Source organism: Rana temporaria, chromosome 10 (assembly GCF_905171775.1).
Source record: "Rana temporaria chromosome 10, aRanTem1.1, whole genome shotgun sequence".
Classification (NCBI taxonomy): domain Eukaryota; kingdom Metazoa; phylum Chordata; class Amphibia; order Anura; family Ranidae; genus Rana; species Rana temporaria.
Genome location: NC_053498.1, coordinates 89,046,881 through 89,065,671, shown reverse-complemented (window position 1 = coordinate 89,065,671; position 18,791 = coordinate 89,046,881). Strand labels below are relative to the sequence as shown.

General features: G+C 44.0%; 1 protein-coding gene across 1 annotated transcript in view; it reads left to right on the top strand.

Annotated features, from left to right (window-relative positions):
* Positions 1-18,791, top strand: part of ODAD1 (outer dynein arm docking complex subunit 1) — a 204,203-nt gene that overhangs the window by 15,666 nt on the left and 169,746 nt on the right. Inside the window, exon 3 of the mRNA XM_040325674.1 lies at positions 3,013-3,112. Coding sequence (XP_040181608.1) covers positions 3,013-3,112 — 100 coding nt within the window. The remainder of the gene's footprint in view (positions 1-3,012; positions 3,113-18,791) is intronic.

Genomic DNA, 18,791 nt, shown 5'->3' with positions numbered 1-18,791 from the left:
GCAATGTAGTAGCTGGCGGCGCAGGGCGAATTACATTGCGCAACGTCTCCTGCATGATGGTCAGTGGCTGGGCCGGCCATCAGCTAGTGGGGGGGGCGGGGCTACGGCTTGAGCCGTACGTGCAGACGCACACAGGGAGTTGACATCACGTCAGATGACGTCAGCTCCTTTCCGCGCGCCTGTGAGGAGCGATTGATGCGGCGTGGTGGATGTGACTGGCCCTCCTAGGATGGTGCAGGAAAACTTCACAGTCATCGTACTTTGGATCTGTTGTGATGGTGAGTGATGTGTTTTGTTGTTTAGCTCACAGACTGATGAATACTATCCATATTATATACTTCTCATATCTATTTTCTGTGGTGTCTGTCCCTTGTCATGCTTTGTGCACATTTTATCTCCTCTTTTTTGAGTTTCTGACATCATCAGGTGGTTTATGTAATTTTAGCAGAAAATGCACCAATATATTGCATACCATAGCTATGGTTTGCAATATATTAGTGCATTTTTTGATAAAAAGAGGAGATAAAATGTGCACAAAGCATGACAAGGGACAGATACCACAGAAAATAGATATGAGAAGTATATAATATGGATGGTATTCATCAGTCTGTGAGCAGTCCATGTGCAAGCTTGCAACATTATTCATACAATGGTAAATGTAAGGGTAGGGGTGTTGGCGCTGCCTACGTGGACACTTGTCCACTGAGCACCCTTAGGTGGTCTATCTGCTAGAAGCGGTAAGTGAAAAATCAAATATCTGCTAGAAGCGGTAGGTGTGGCATAGATGCTGGCAGTACAATAAAAAGAAAATAAATAAAAGGGCACAGGTGGTCTGGGGGGGCCTTGGGGAATGCTGCAACAAATTAAACGGCACAGGGGGATTAGGGGGGTTCTGCAGCTTGCAGCACCCTGCCTAATCCCCCTGTGTTGTTTCATTTGTTGCAGCATCCATTCACTAATATGAGTCACAAATAGTGAAAAATGTTCATTGTTTTGGGAAATTTTGGTTAATAAATTAAAAATGTTTTCTTGTAAGGCAACCTCACTTTTTCATTGTTTAACTATAACAAGTACTCGTACCAGTTGTCCAACAATGATATTTACTGCTTTTTATAAAGAAATACAATTGATTTTATGCAGTATTGAGTTTAGCCTTTTGGCCCGGCCCTCCAAAATATTTTTAGTTTCTCATGTGGCCCCATCGAAAAAATAATTGCCCACCCCTGATCTAAAGTGTCCACAGCTCTGATCATTGCCCATTCATGCCTCATCCGTGCCACATCAATGCCACATCAGTGATCATCCGTGCCACATCAATGCCACATTAGTGATCATCCGTGCCACATCAGTGATCATCCGTGCCACATCAGTGATCATCCATGCCACATCAATGCCACATCAGTGCTCATCCATGCCACATTCATGCCACATCAGTGCTCATCCATGCCACGTCTGTGCTCATCCGTGCCACATCCATGCCACATCAGTGCTCATCAGTTCCTCATCCATGCTACATCAATGCTCATCCATGGCTCATCCATGCCACATCAGTGCTCATCCATGCCACATCAGTGCTCACCCATGCCTCATCTGTGCCACATCAGTTCTCATCCATGCCTCATCAGTGTGCTTATCTATGCCACATCAGTGCTCACCTGTGCCTCATCCTTGCCACATCAGTGCTCATCTGTGCCCCATCCATGCCACATCAGTGCACATTGTGCCACATCAGTGCCCATCCGTGCCACATCAGTGCCACTACAGTGCCTTACAAAAGTGTAATAGTTAGTCAGGAAATTAGATGTGTAATTTATGTCCCTAGAACACTTGATGGTGCTCCCTGCATGTTGGGCCTCTGCATGTGGCCAGGCGGTGTAAAATTCTCACACATGTAGTATCGCCATACTCAGGAGGAGTAGCAGAATATGTTTTGAGGTGTCATTTTTGGTATGTGCATGCTATACAGTATATTAGAAATGTCTTATAAATTGACAACTTTGTGTAAAAAAAAAAAAAAAATGCGTTTTCATTTTCTTTTCACAATATCCAAAAACGTGTTGGGGGAAAAAAATGACAAGTTCAAAAGACTCATTATGCCTCCTAGATTATAGGTTTGGGTGTTTGCCTTACAAAATGGGGTAAATGGGCATTTCTAGAACACCTGACTGTGCTCCTTGCATGTTGGGCCTCTGTATATGGCCAGGCTGTGTAAAAGTCTCACACACGTGGTATCGCTATACTCAGGAGGAGTAATGGCAGAATATGTTTTGGGGCGTAATTTGTGGTATGCATATGCTGTGTGTGAGAAATAACCCTTAATTCTTAATCTTAAATTTGCAAAGAATTGTCTGAAAAAATAATACAACTTACAAACCTTGGAATGTCTACTTTCCAAAAAGGGGTCATTTGGGGGGGGGGGGGTATTTGTACTTCTCTGGCTTGTTGGTGTCTCAAGAAATGTGATCAGTACATCAGGTGATAAATTTTCAATGATTAGCACAAAAGCTTGTAGACTCTACAAGACCCCTTTCACCCCGGGGAAGTTTTCAGGTGTTTTAGCGCTGGAAATAGCCTCTGATAAGTGCCTGAAAACTGCCTCCCATTCATTCCAGTGTGACTTTTCACACTCGGGAGGTGTGCTTGCGGGACGTTCAGCTGTATTTAGCACTCCGAGTCTCTCCGGGCCCCCCCCCTCTGGTCACATGCGGTATTGCATGCCATAGAAGTCAATGTGGAACAAATGATCTTTGTTTCCATTGACTTCTATGAGTAAACTTGCTTTGATATATGAGTGCTTTGGATTACAAGCATTTTCCTGGAACGGATTATGCTCGTAATCCAAGGTTCCACTGTATTAGGGATGAAACAGGGAACGTCACTAATATCCTGCCACCACGGTCCCTGAGAGGTATACAATTCTTCTTATAGAGATGTATTATGTTTTGAACAACACACATCAAACAGATGGATATAACATACGATTCTCCTTTTTCTTCATATTATTTTTTCTAGCGGATAGCGAGTTGGCCAAGCTACAGCGCATTTTTCGCCTGAAGGAGGGACAGCGTCAAGCAACCTTTATTGGAAAAAAGGAACAAATAAGGAGACAGCAGTATGTATTCCTTAACCAAGATTTGTTCAGCTAATCTGCCGCAGACTGTCATCTCTCTTTAACAGGCAGAATGCAGCCTCAGGGAATTTTCCCTTAATGTCATGTCATTAGTGCAGCATGGGATTCGGGGATGTGCCGATTGAAAACATGTGGCAAAGCAAGACACCTGCCATTCCTGTCATACTGTATGTCTTGTTTGAAGAGAAGCTGTGCAAATAACTCTAAGTATGTGCAAATGTAATACAGCACATAGTGGAATTTGACAAGCTTATGTGACGCATGTACTGCTTTATTATTAAAACAAAAACACACATGGGGGAATTTATGAAGCCAAGCTCATGGAGAGGCCGTAGGAGAAAGATGCCGGCAGATTCTTGTTTTGTCACTTCCCCCCCTCTAGTGGTCAAAAAATAAATGTACTTGTTTTCCGTATTCTGACCAAAGGGTTGGATACTTGAGGCTTTGTTGTTAAATTACTGCTAAATTTCTATTTTTTTTTTAATATTTACCACTTAAGGACGAGGCCTATTTTTCAAACTTGTTGTTTATTATTATTATTATTATTATACCGGATTTATATAATGCCGACAGTTTATGCAGCGCTTTACAATATAAAATGGAGACAAAACAGTTATAATACAATAAAATACGAGAGGATTAAGAGGGCCCTGCTCAGAAGCGCTTACAATCTAATAGGGTGGGGCAGGTGGTACAAAAGGTTGTAACTGTGGGGAATGAGCTGATGGAAGTGTTAAAAGATTAGTTGGAACGTGATAGGCTTCCCCGAAGAGATGAGTTTTCAGGGATTGCCTGAAGGTAGCAAGAGTATGGGATAGCCGGACAGGTTGAGGTAGCGAGTTCCAAAGGGTTGGGAGAGGCTCTGGAGAAATCCTGGAGACGAGCATGGGAGGAGGAGATGAGAGGGCTTGAGAGTAGGAGGTCATGAGAAGAGCGGAGAGGACGGTTTGGGTGATGTTTGGAGACAAGATTGGTGATGTAGCTCGGGGCAGAGTTGTGGATGGCTTTTATTTAATTTGCTGGGCGATCAGGAGCCAGTGTAGGGATTGGAGGAGAGTGTTGGCAGACGTTAAGCGGTTGGTAAGGTGGATAAGTCTGGCAACATATATCTCATATGGCAGACATTGAGCAGTTGGTAAGGTGGATAAGTCTGGCAACTGCATTCATGATAGACTGAAGAATCAATAGCCTATGGAGAGGCAGGACAATGAGAAGGGAGTTACAATAGTCAAGGCGAGAGATAACAAGGGAGTGAATGAGGAGCTTGGTGGTTTCATTTGTTAAAAAGGTGGCGCATTTTAGAGATGTTACGGAGGTGAATTCTACAAACTTTTGACGATTGGACTTGAAATGACAAGTCAGAGTCTAGGATTACATATAGTACCCTGGCGTGAGGGGTGTGACTGATAGTTGCATTGTTGATTTTGATGGAAAAGTCATGGAGTGGGGCATGGGCGGGGGGGAAAATCCAGTTTTGGAGAGATTTTGTTTAAGGAAGTGATGCGACATCCGTGCTGAGATGTCAGTTAGTAATGCGAGAGGAGACTGAAGGAGTGAGGTGAGGAGTAGACAGATGGATTTGGGTGTCATTGGCATATAAGTGGTATTGGAAGCAGTGGGCAGTTATCAAATGACCAAGGGAGTAGGTGTAGATAGAGAAGAGAAGGGGTTCAAGAGCAGAGCCTTGGGAGACCCCCACAGAAAGGGGGAATGGAGAGGAGGAGACAGAGTTGTAGGTAACACTGAAGGAGCGCTGTGATAGATAGGCAGAGAACCAGCGTAGAGCAGAATCTAGCAGAATTGGCGTATCTAGGTCATTTGCATATTCAACGCGTAAATCTATGGAAGCGCCCCTTGCGGCCAGTGTTAATATGCACCCAAGATACGACGGCGTACGGCAACTTACGTCGGCCGGCTTAAGCTATATTTCAGGCGTATCTAGGTTCCAGAATACCGCGCATAGATACGACGGTGCATCTTTTAACTTACGCGGCATTTCCATAGATACGCCTGCGTAAAACGTTTCTGAATCTGTCCCTAAGTGTTCTAGAAGGGTGAAGGATTAGTGATCGAAAGTCCTTGTAAAGATACGGCACCTCGTCCCTGGTTAGATTGAATAGAGGGATTTGGGGGTAGGGGATTATTGTGGTGCCAAAATAGAAACCAAACATACAATTTATTTGTCAAAAATACGAAAGTTTTATTAAATTACAAAAAGATAAAATCTGGTTCAAATGACAATAGAACAAAACAGATCGTGGAAGCAGTACATAGAGATACAGGTCGCGGATCAAGTCTACCCAACTAGTTTCGCCAATCATTGGCTTTGCCAGGGGATTTAAGACTAGACCATCTCAGTAAAAGGCTCTAAGAAAATAGAACAAAAAAGGTTTAACAATTTCATCAATTCCATAGATTATAGTAAAATTTACACATTTTTAAACAGTAATTCAGAACAAAAGAGTTTGGCTAGGACATGTGGCGAGGCATCGAAAACCATGGTTCCATGACATTTGGTACATAAGGTAGCCCTTCATTCCCCCATAACCCCCATGCTGGACCACCCCACATAGTACGGGTGAACAGAGATATCCTTATGGGGTAGATAGAAAGAAAAACCTACCCTTTGCTCCCCATGCAGCCCGGTAGGGTGACCCCTCGGAGTGGATGGCGAATCCAAAAACCCAAAGCGGCGGCTGGGATGGACAGTGAAACAGGTAAGAATAAAAATGGGGCCACATACTATGTATAGTAAAACAAAACAATTTTTTCAAATAAATACAAAAATAATATTGATCATAATATGAAAAAGAAATGTATATTCTAGCATGGCCAAGACCTACCTCGGGGAGTTAGTGATTAAAAGGCAAACAAAGCAAGCAAGAGACGATTGCAGGGACACTGAACTAACAGTGGTTAGTATATATCTAAAGGGAGACAGAAAAAAGGGGATGTATCCAGGTCAATGATAAGGGTAAAATAGCAAAATAGTAGTAATAGCAAGACCTGTCTATTTGCAAAAACGTTTAGGACAGAACTTACAAATCGAGTCCGGATGACCTGGTAACAGGGCAGGGTTCAAGTTGTAAATATGCGATGGATAACAATAGCACCAAAACAGCCCAGTATCTAGAAATGGGGGAATATTCCTTGGGAAAGAAAAAGGAAGGAGGGAAAGTAAATGAATTAAAAGTTTAGAATAAAGTGCCAGGAATAGCTACAGAGAAAATTGTAGCTGTGTTCCAAAAGCGGAGCTTACCGTTTCTAAATGCAGATCCAGAGAGCAGTATCCCTGCCAGCAGCGGTGAGACTGGAAGACAGAGGGCTATTTATAGCCCCCCACGGCTTCCGACAGTGATACCGCCTCGACGTCACGTTTCAGTTAAACCGTCATCAGGAAGCGTATGCGGATGCGCTTCCTGATGACGGTTTAACTGAAACGTGACGTCAAGGCGGTATCCGGGCACGCACACGCACAGCCACGCACTTCCGGTCTCACTGGTTGATGGATAGCTAGCGGTGGAACGCACGCTAGCAGACCAGGACGCAGCCATCTCCAATCTTCGTCTATTATCCCTAATAAACCCACAGCCTCAGTGCCGGGACAAGGGCACCATCAACATTAAGAGGCCATTTGGCACTTGTAATTTATTTTCATTTTATTAAATGGTTTTACGCTATGGTGGCATTTCCTCTAATTTTTTGGTACATCGTCCGCTGCAACTGCTGATATTGGAACCTATGAGAGCCTGCTGATTCATATTAACACTAAGCCTTATTGACCATATTTTAATTAATCTGGTCAACATCATGTGGTAAGGAGCCATCCATTATTACTCTGGTGACCTATAGGTGAAGGTGGATCACTTTTTTCCCGCACTTGTTCGAAGATTTACAAGCACTTTTGCATTTGCACTTTATGTTCGCAATCTGGGATTGTATTTGCACTTGGACTTGATCCAATCTTGGGACATCGCACTCATTGTGCTTTTTGTTGGTCTTTTTATTTCACTTCATTGGGCACTATTATATTTAAAGATATATTACCATCATCTGTATTTATTCACTTATATTTGAGTACATGGTCTGATTATGTTTTGAGTATACGGTCGGACATGGATCACTTTAACTGTACTGTGACACATTATCCAATATATTAATTGTAGCGCCCCTCACTTCCATTGCACAAATTGATGAAATTGTTAAACCTTTTTTGTTCTATTTTCTTAGAGCCTTTTACTGAGATGGTCTAGTCTTAAATCCCCTGACGAAGCCAATGATTGGCGAAACTAGTTGGGTAGACTTGATCCGCGACCTGTATCTCTATGTACTGCTCCCACGATCTGTTTTGTTCTATTGTCATTTGAACCAGATTTTATCTTTTTGTAATTTAATAAAACTTTCTTATTTTTGACAAATAAATTGTATGTTTGGTTTCTATTTTGGCACCGCAATAACCCCCTACCCCCCAAATCCCTCTATTAAGTGTTCTAGAAGTTTAGAGGTGAATGGGAGCAATGAGATGGGTCTTAAAGGGGTTGTAAAGGAAAACATTTTTTTTTCATAATAAGCATCCTTTACCTGCAGACATTCCTCTTTTCACTTCCTCATTGTTCGTTTTTGCTCAGAAGTTGCTCTATTTCTTCTCTGTTCTGTTCACTTCCTGCTTGTCTAATTTTACTGACCACCGTGATGGGAGGCTTTACTGCGGTGGTCAGTAACGTGCTCACCCTCTCCTGTGAACTACATCTGTGTGGCAGGACGCTCTCTACGTGTTAGAGACTTCAAGGAGGTGTGCCACAATGCATACTGGGAAATGTAGTTCTTACATGACCAAACGATGCAAACCAGGAAGTGAATGAGAGAACAGAAACTAGAACGCCGGAGGTTATATAGATGAAGGAATTTAATAGGTACTTACTCGTTTTTTAAGAGAATCACTACACTATTCTGTCTGTCTACCTTGCAGACATTAATTTTAGGCAAATTTTTTTTTTTCCTTTAGTGACCCTTTAAGTTTTTCAGGTTGGTGGAGTCCAGTAAGGGCTTTTAAGGATGGGAGTGATCTGTGCATGTTTTAGAGGGGAGGGGAAGGTGCCACTAGCGAGGGAGTGATTGAAGATGCGAGTGAGGGAGCATAGGATAGAAGAAGAGAGTGACCGTAGTAGTAGTAGTGAGGAAAACAGGGTCCATGGGACAATTGGTTAGATGGGCATCTGAGAAAAGTTTTGTATCCTCTTCAATAGTAGCCAATTCAAAAAAGTAGAGTGTTGAAAGTGCTGTTAGGCAAGGTATGTTGGGTGGGGAAGATGTACGCACATTGGAGGTGTCCTCACAAACTGCATCAATCTTGTCTTTGAAGTGATTGACAATCTCCTGGGCAGTGAGTGAGTTAGTGGGTAGAAGGGGTGGGGGATGAAGCAGAGAGTTAAAGGTTGAGAAGAGCCGACGGGGTGACAAGGTATTAATAAAGCCTCGTACACACGACCGAGGAACTTGACCCGCGAAACACATCGTTTTCCTTGTCGAGTTCCTTGTTAGGCTGTCGAGGAACTCGACAAGCCAATCGTCTCCATTCCCGTCAAGGAAATAGAGAACATGCTCTCTTTTTGGCTCTTCGAGTTTCTCGACAGTTTCCTCGACGAAAATGTACACACGACCGGTTTCCTCGGCAAAAAAATATCTCCCAGCAAGTTTCTTGCTGGTTTTTGCCGAGAAACTCGTCGTGTGTACGAGGTCCAAGAGAGACAAGGTAGGCTTGTTTGGCAGCATGGAGGCAGGAATTGTATTTTAGAAGGGCAGATTTATATAGGGTGAAGTCTTGCAGGCATTTAGTTTTACGCGACAGTCGTTCAAGAGCATGTCAATGTCTCTTGAGATTTCTAGTGTTGTCGGTTTGCCAGGGTTGTAACGCTCGGGGCCTGATTTTGCATGTGATTAGAGGAGCAAGTGTATATAATGAGAGTGAACTGTTGTAGACAGAGGTGGCCAGGTCAGGACAGGGGAGATATTATGTCATATAGGTGGTCTGCTGCTTGGAGGGATGGTTGGTTGGAGGCAAGGATATAGTGAAACTGATGAGGTTGTGAACAGAGAGAAGAAAGGGGGTGTATGTGTCCATTGGGTTATGTAAAAAGATGAGGTTAAGTTGTGAAGTTTAGCTGTAGTTGGGCTGTTAAAGTGGTTGTAAACTAGGCTTGCCTCTAGGTGCAAAAATCACAGCGCCGGAGCCACGACACCTGGAAGTAACTTGGGTATCAATGGCAGCGGCAGAGGTGCTATGCATACTAGCTCATTATGCCTTTCTCTTGCAGGTTTTTTTTTTTTAAAGAAATGCTTTAGAGGGTTTACTTCCTCTTTAACATGATTGTCAAAATCACCAAGAATGATAGTGGGTATTTCAGAGGAGAGGAAGTAGGGTAGTCAGGCAGAAAAGTCGTCAAGAAAGCGCGATACTGGTCCGGGAGGCCGATAAATTGCTGCAATCCTCAGAGAAATAGGAGAAAACAGACGAAGACAGTGCATCTCGAAAGAAGAGAGAGGGATAGGGAGAGATAGGAAGGACTTGGAAGGTGCTTTGTGGGGATAGAAGGAATCCAACTCCATCTCCTTTCTGTCTGGGGGAGTGAGTCCAATGGAGGCCACCATGGGAGAGGGCAGCAGGAGAAGCGGAGTCAAAATTTTGAAGCCAGATTTCAGTTATGGCGAGTATGTTTAAGCCATGAGAGATGAAGAGGTCATGTATAGATGTCAGCTTGTTACAGATGGAACGGGCGTTCCAGAGGGCACATGAGATTGGTGGGCTGCTTTGAGGAAGCAGGGGGATAGAAATTAAACTAAATGGATTGCAGTGGTTTCCAGAGGAGGGGTATTGGATATGTGGCTTTCAGTTGTAAAATGGCAGACCAGGATTAGGAGAAATGTCACCTGAGACTAGGAGAAGGAGGAGGGTGAGGAAGGCATGATGGGAGTGGAATGTGCATGAGCGCACGTGTTTAGTGGCCCTGGTGCTTATGTCAGCATGTGGGTACAGCAAATGCTGAAGATGATGGGTGCAGTAGTAGGGAGAGGGTAAATAGTTATTTCAATTAATGTTGGGGTACATTGTAGTTGACTGCTCATTAGCTGCTCCTAAACTGTTGGTAAGGTGAAAGTGTTTAATTGTCTGTATTTAGCAATTTCAGCAATTTCCTTTTAGAACAGTCTATGAAGTCCTGATTTCATGTTTGAATGATTTTCACAGTGTATTTTTCATCTCCTGTACAACGCTCAGGTGGTACAGCTGTCCTGCCGTTTAGTTACAGAACTTGGCACTGGACAGAGCCAAACACAATGAGGAGCTATCTCAAAAAGAAATAAATCACTCATTTTTAAGTCTTCCAAATTGGATTGCCAACACTGGTGAGATTTCATCCAGGTATTCCGCATCTGAGCTTATGACTGAAAACGGGTCCATTTGTGCGGGGTGGGAGCTGCTGTCAGATTAACACTTTGCTCAGGCGCTTATCAAGTGGTACATTCCCTCTTACGGTACTTTCCTGTGATTTATTGCTGTATAAGAATGCCATGGTGCAATTTAGCCTTAAAAAATCTTTGACCTATATAAAAAATGGCAAGACAAAGGACTAATACACTGTCATATTTCTCATGAGACATTCTTATTCTTAGTGTCAATGGCACATATCGTTGTCCTTGCTTATATTCACATTTATCGTATTTATGCCAAAGTAAAAATCCATGTATCTTTTAATACATTTCCCATGTTTTTTTTTTTCTAATTCAGTTTGCATTCTGAATGTTATAGATGATACTGTGTATATATGTATATATATATATATATATATATATATATATATATATATATATATATATATATATATATTTACTAGGGTTGTCCAGATACCGATACCAGTATCGGTATCGGGACCGATACCGAGTATTTGCGGGAGTACTCGTACTCGCGCAAATACCCCCGATACCTAAATAGAATACTTTTCCCCCCCCGCCGCTGCCGCCGCATCGAGGGACATGGCTAGAGGGACATTGCTGCATATGTGAGGGACATGGCTAGAGGGACATTGCTGCATATGTGAGGGACATGGCTGCATATGTGAGGGACATGGCTAGAGGGACATGGCTGCATGTGTGAGGGACATGGCTAGAGGGACATTGCTGCATATGTGAGGGACATGGCTAGAGGGACATTGCTGCATATGTGAGGGACATGGCTAGAGGGACATGGCTGCATATGTGAGGGACATGGCTAGAGGGACATGGCTGCATATGTGAGGGACATGGCTAGAGGGACATGGCTGCATATGTGAGGGACATGGCTAGAGGGACATGGCTGCATATGTGAGGGACATGGCTAGAGGGACATGGCTGCATATGTGAGGGACATGGCTAGAGGGACATGGCTGCATATGTGGGGGACATGGCTGCATATGAGGGGGACATGGCTGCATTTGGGGACACATTTAAAAAAAGTATCGGTATTCGGTATCGGCGACTACTTGAAAAAAAGTATCGGTACTTGTACTCGGTCCTAAAAAAGTGGTATCGGGACAACCCTAATATTTACACACATAGTCCTGATCAAAAGTTTAAGACCACTTGAAAAATGGCAAAATTAATGCATTATTGGATCTTAAAGCGGAGCTCCGGTAAAAAAAATAAAAAAAATAAAAGTCAGCAGCTGCTAACACTGTAGCTGCTGACTTTTAATAAGGACACTTACCTGTCCTAGTCGCCAGCGATGTCGGCCCCCACCGAGGCCGATCCTCGATCCTGGCGCCGCCATCCACAGTAAGGGAAACAGGCAATGAAGTCGTGCAGCTTCACTGCCCATTTCCTGCTGCGCATGTGCGAGCAGCGCAGCACTTGTGAATGGGCCTGCTGCTTTCTGGGATACACACAGTTCCCAGAATGCAGCTTGCCCCATTCACAATAAGAAACCGAGTGTCGGAGGAGGAAGAGAATCCACCGCGGAAGATGAAGAGGCAGATTTGGCACTTCCGCATAGCAACAGCTATTTAGGGTAAGTAACATTTTTTTTTTTTTTTTTCGATTTTTGGTGGAAATTTTTTTTTCAGGGTGGAACTCCGCTTTAACAAGGTTCCAAGTAGAGCTTCAACATGCAACAAGAAGAAATGAGAGTGAGAAAAACATTTTTTGAGCATTCAATTTAATGAAAACAACGAATAAACTGAAACAGGCTGTTTTTCAGCTGATCAAAAGTTTAGGACCACACCTCCAAAAAAAACGAAACCCCCCCCAAAACAGAAATGTAGCTTCCAAACATGAACTCAGTAATGAGTAGCTCCGCCGTTATTGTTGATCACTTTAAAAATTTGTTTCGGCATGCTTGATGCAAGCGTTTCCATGAGGTGAGTGGGAACATTTCTCCAAGTGGTGAAGACAGCCGCACAGACGCCATCTACCGTCTGGAACTGTTGTCCATTTTTGTAAACTTCCCTTGCCATCCATCCCCAAAGGTTCTCAATTGGATTTAGATCAGGGGAACACACAGGATGGGCCAAAAGAGTGATGTTATTCTCCTGGAAGAAGTCCCTTGTCCTGCGGGCATTGTGTACTGTAGCGTTGTCCTGTTGAAAAACCCAGTCGTTACCACACAGACGAGGGCCCTCAGTCATGAGGAATGCTCTCTGCAACATCTGGACATAGCCAACGGCCGTTTGACGCCCCTACACTTCCTGAAGCTCCATTGTTTCACTGAAGGAAAAAGCACCCCAGACCATTATGGCGCCCCCTCCACTGTGGCGCGTAGAAAACATCTCAGGTGGGATCTGCTTGTCATGCCAGTAACGTTGGAAACCATCAGGACCATCAAGGTTGCATTTTTTCTCATCAGAGAATAAAACTTTCTATCACCTTTGAATGTCCCATGTTTGGTGCTCTCTTGCAAAGTCCAAAGGAGCAGTTCTGTGGCATTAAAGGAGACAAGGTTTTTCAAGAAGTTTTTTGTTTTTGAAGCCCTTCAGTCTCAGATGCCGTCTGATGGTTATGGGGCTGCAGTCAGCACCAGTAAGGGCCTTAATTTGGGTCGAGGATCGTCCAGTGTCTTGATGAGAGACCCTGCTTATGCAGTTCAGCAACCCGACCACGTTCAAAAAGGGAGAGTTTTTTTGCCTTTGCCATCACAACGTGTGACTACCTGACAGAGGCTAACAATTAATCCACATCTTTGCACAGATTTGGCCTTTTAAAGGCATGTGGTCCTAAACTTTTGATCAGTTTATTCGTTGTTTTCAATTAATTGAATGCTCAAAAAAATTTTTGTCTCACTCTCATTTCTTCTTGTTGGATGTTGAAGCTCTACTTGGAACCTTGTTAAGATCCAACAATGTAAATGATTTTTTGCCATTTTTCAAGTGGTCTTAAACTTTTGATCAGGACTGATATATAGCACTACCCCTGTAAGGAGCTGCTGGTTTGTTTTTGGGCCTGCACGTTACCTCAACATTCGTCGTCTAGGGGAAGAAAGTCTGAAAGAACTCCAATGTCCACACAAGATGTAAAACCTCTAACTGTCAGGTTTTATTCTTTTGCTCAAAACTTGTGAAGAAGGTAGAGGGATAAAAGGGAAGGGGAGGTTCAGGTACACGGTACAGATCACTGGGAAAAAAAACCTAAACTCCAAAGTCATTCACCACTCCGCTCTTGAGTGGGTATTGCCTACCCGGATAGACCCCTCTCACCTGGCCTAGCAGCCGGAATGATGCACAAACCATTTCGATAACAGTCTCTGCCACAGACTGAGAACAAATTGAACAGTCCGGAATCCTCTGCCACAGGATGTAATACCCGAACTTCCAGCCGTACAGTTAAAGAGCCTTTAAGCCGACCCACCGAACTGTAGGACAACTTGAGTTGTGGCTCCCTCCTTAATTAGGTCACCAGGCTTTCTTGTGAAAAAAAATAAGGTCACCAGGCCTATTCCAAGACATAAGCCTTCCGCTTGGTCTCCTCCAGGGCAGGTCCTCCCCTGGTTTCCTTCATTAAGTGTAGCTTCCTTCACTTAGATGGACAGATTGAGATCCCTCAGGATTCGTAGGCCCCAGTCTGGATAACTGGGCCTCCTAATAGAGATGCAGCCTCGGGCCAACGTGGTCTCGGGGCTGGAAATCACAACACATATCTCGTGCCAGGAGGGCCACGAGGCGAAGGACCCTAAAATATGGAGTCTGACCCTTAAGTATCCCATCCCGGCATGCACAGCGGGGCACCACTCCCACTGGGCTGTTCCAGAGGAACGATACTCAATGTCCTATGGCCTGCCCTTGTTCCAACACTGGCCTGTGGGGGTATCGCCACCTTCAGGCAACAGTGGGAAAATGCCATCAGGCACAGCCACTGCCAGGACAGAGGCCAATTTAGAATAAATCATACAGTCAGAGCCACATTATCGGCTCAGACACCCACTAAATTTAACATGGCGCCCAGTCATTTGGGAGCAGGGTGCTACATATATACAGTATATATATATATATTATATATATATATATATATATATAGATACACTCACTGATCAGCCATAACATTATGCTCACTGATGGGTACAGTGAATAACATTGATTATCCTATTACAATAGCATCTAAAAGTCAGTGACAGGGGCGGACTGACAAATCATGGGGCCCCTGGACAATAGGAGATTTTGGGGCCCCAGGCAATAGATTATGGGGCCACACAGTATACACACACAGTATACACACACAGAATACACATACACACACTGAAAAGGTACTGGAGAGGAGGGGCAGCTATAATCTTGGGTTTTATTTTAAAAACACAGATTTTCACATACTGTCCCTGGTTTTACTGAGGCTGGCAACCCTAATGGGGCCCCCTAGTGGCATGGGGCCCTAGGGCAGTGCCCAAGTGCCCGAATGGTCAGTCCGCCCCTGGTCAGTGGAATATATGAGGCAGCAAGTAAACATGTTGTTCCTAAAAATTATGTGATGAAATAAAAAAAAAATAGGCATTGCAGTTTGTTGTGTATGTGGTTGAGTAGCTGCAGGCCAGTTAGGGGGCCCATGCTGACCCGTGCTCACAGCCAAAAGCATGGGGATCAGAAGTGGACCACAGAGCAGTGGAAGAAGCTGGCCTGGTCTGCTGAATTATGTTTTCTTTTAGATCATTGAATAACCGGGTGCCTGTGCATCGCTTACCTGGGAAAGAGATAGAACCAAGATGCAGTATGGGAAGAAGGCAAGCTGGCAAAAGCAGTGCGATGCTTTTGGCAATGTTCTGCTTGGAAGACTTGGGTGCTATCATTCATTTAGATGTTACCTTGACAAGTACCACCTACCCAAATATTGTTTTTGACCAAGTACACCCCTTCGTGGAAATGTTTTCCTTGATGGCAGTGGTCTTTCAGGATAATGTACATTGCCACATTGGAAAAATTATTCAAGAATGGTTTGTGAAACTCCAAATTGTCCAGATCTCAGTCCATCGAGCATCTGTGGGATGTGCTAGAAAAACGGGTCCTATCTCTGTGGAGACTCCACCTTGCAACTTACAGGATTTAACAGATCTGCTACTGAAACCTTTAGAGGTCATGTGGCATTCATGGCTGTTTTGGTGGCAAAGGGGGCTTACTCAATATTAGGTGGGTCATCATAGTCTTATGGCTGATCATTGTATATTAATTTATATGTTTAAAAAAACATTTTTTTTGAGTTTTGTATAATTTTTACAGCCCCACAAAAGTGGGTGCATGGCTTTTCGAAACATATGAACTAACGATTCAATTAATTATCAATTAATCAGTTATCTAATCAATAAACCTTTTTCAGTCTAAGTTCATGTGGATGTAAGACTAAAACTCCTAGTGTTGTGTTTTAGTGTCTTTAGAGTTAGTTTGTGTTTCAGATGCATTTTAGATGAGCTTCAAACGCGATTTTAAAGCTTTCTGAATGCCTGGTGTTTTTTTTGGGGGGAGGAAAGGAAATCAGGAAAAAAAGATTTACCATAGTGCTAGACAAACATGTGCCAAACGTCTTAGGAGCATTTCGTTTGCGACGCACCTCAGTTGGCTTGAATAGAGGCGTTTGGCAAGCTTTGCAAGTTGTAATGCCTGCCAAATGCTGCAGTCAAGATCAGAAATAATGCAAAGCTGCGCAAATGTGCCGTGTGTACAAGATAATTTTCTATTAATGTAAAGAACAGATGTTTGCGTTGCAAAGCACTCATGAATATGAAACATAGGCTTGTTCTTTATATCCTTGTGCACGGGGCCTCAGCGTATCCACATACACAATTTTCCATTTCCTTTGGTTTGATCTGCACTATGTTTCAGCTGTACCATCTGCATTAGCGTTAAGTATGATCATACTCAAAACTTGTTTTTTGGGGGGGATTTGGATAAAGTTGGGAAGGATTTGAAGCCCTGTCGGATTTTTGTTGCTGTCTGGGTCTCCTCTGAAGAGATTATTTGTCCTGGTGACCACAGTTCTTGGGACAAGAGGTGAGAAATGTGAAATTATGTGTTTTTTTTTTTTTTTACCCAAATCTGATAAGGGCAAATCTTTCAATGGAGACGCCTGTTCCAGTGACAACATTTCCTCTCATTTTGGAGAAATTTTCTCTCCGTTGCTTTTTTCCCCCTTTGATGGGAATTAAAGGAAAATCTTTGCAATGGGGCAAGAGAAAAAAAAATGATGAAGGTTTCAACCATTCCTATCTATCCAAAACAAAATACTAAATTTTAGCTAGAGATAAATTTAAAGCGGTTGTATACACGCAATGATTTTTTTTTCCACCTGAAAGGCAAAAGCCATAATGAGCTAGTATGCACCGCATACTAGCTCATTATGAAATACTTACCTTGGAACGAGGTGTAGAGAACTTACCCGGTCCACGCGTGTCTTCCGGGTATTGCCGCTCCAGCGCTGATTGGCTGGAGCGGCGATGTTGTCACTCCCGCGCATGCATGTGGGAGACTTCAATCTGGCAAGGTCCGGATGACAGCAAAGCATACCTGTCAGCATTCCAGTCACCAGATCCCAGATTGGTTCGTTCAAGCCCTGTTGGACAACCTGCCTCCGGGTTCTCCTCAAGCCGACCCCCCAATGGAGCGGCACCCAGCCTGGGATGCTCTCAATAGAACCGGGGACCCAGTAAGTCACTGGAGTGCCCTTTCACCTCCGGATGAGGCTCTGTGTAACCTGCAATTTTGGCCAGGTGGGCCACACCGGCGGGGTCCATGGATGCGCGCACCCTGAAGGTGGATGCCGCACCTGGAACCAGGACCCCGCAAAGATTTTTGAGCACATGACACCTGTCACAGATATACTCTCCCCCAGCATGCCCCGCGAGGGAAAAACTCCTCTGATTGGCTGCTGGGGAAAACTCGCTCTGCCAGAACCCCCCTGGTGCCAACTGCTGGCCAGGGATGGTACCACATCCCTGGAGTACAGACTGACCCAGTGGACATTTCTGGAATGACAGAGAGTCCCAATTTAGTAAATTGTGAATGGGAGCAAACTAACTCTCCCATTCCCGACTAACTTTAGCGTAGTGCCCATACTGAAAGTAAGGGGGCGCTACATACACTTTAAAGTAAAGGCTTATGCCGCGTACACACGACCATTTTTCATGACGAGAAAAATTCTATTTTTTAAATTGGTCGTCAAAAACCATCGTGTGTAGGCTCCAGAGCATTTTTCTCGACGAGGAAAATAGCTATTTAAAATTTAGAAGCTGCTCTATTTTTTTCTCGTAGTTTTTCACGTCATCGTTTTTCTCCTCGTGAAAAACGGTCGTGTGTAGGCTTTAACGACGGGGAAAAAACATGCATGATCAGAAGCAAGTTATGAAAAGGGAAATTTGCATAATCAGCCCAAAGGGTGGCGCTATTCAAATGAAACTTCCCCTTTATAGTACCGTCGTACTTGTTGTACGATCGTGTGTATGCAAGGCAGGCTTGAGAGGAATCACATTGAGAAAAACTTTGTTTTTTTCCATGACATGAAAAATGGTCATGTGTTCGCGGCATTACTTTTGTAAGTAAGGGTTCTTCCAAACCTCCTAACTAGTTTGCTCTCACACAAACCCCAGACACTGTGTGTAGGCAGGTGCAATCTACAGTCTTCACTGCAGGCGGCGCTCAACTGCAGCGGCATTGCTGAGGGAGAAGAAGTCAAGAGGTACATGGCTCCTCTATGGTTCCCTGGGTCACTAGGGAAGCTATGTAATTGGCTGCTGGTGCCCTATGTGACTCCACAGCCATCTTGTTGGATTGGGTAGAGTTTATTTAGGACCCTGGCTCCCAGGCTTGGCACACATTTCGCTTGTGGGTAGTGTAGGGACAGGTAATCCGTCTGTCAGGGACAGTAATTCGTGACAGGGAAAGGTTCCAGATGATCAGGGAAAGAGCAGGGACATGCCATTCTTCCTAGAAGGCTCCCTATCCGGGTACGGACAAGCTAGGCCCGAGATAGATGTTGTCGGTACATATGAGACCTACTGTTATACTCTTCTCTGCTACATTCTGTGAGTGCTACCGGTTGGGTTGTCTCCACGCCAGGTATTTGTGCTTTATTGAACTATAACTCCAATACAGTTACTGCAACTGGAGTGTTAACTGTCGCTGCACCTTCCCACAGGTGGATCAGGTCACTACTGTTTGCTTTGGCT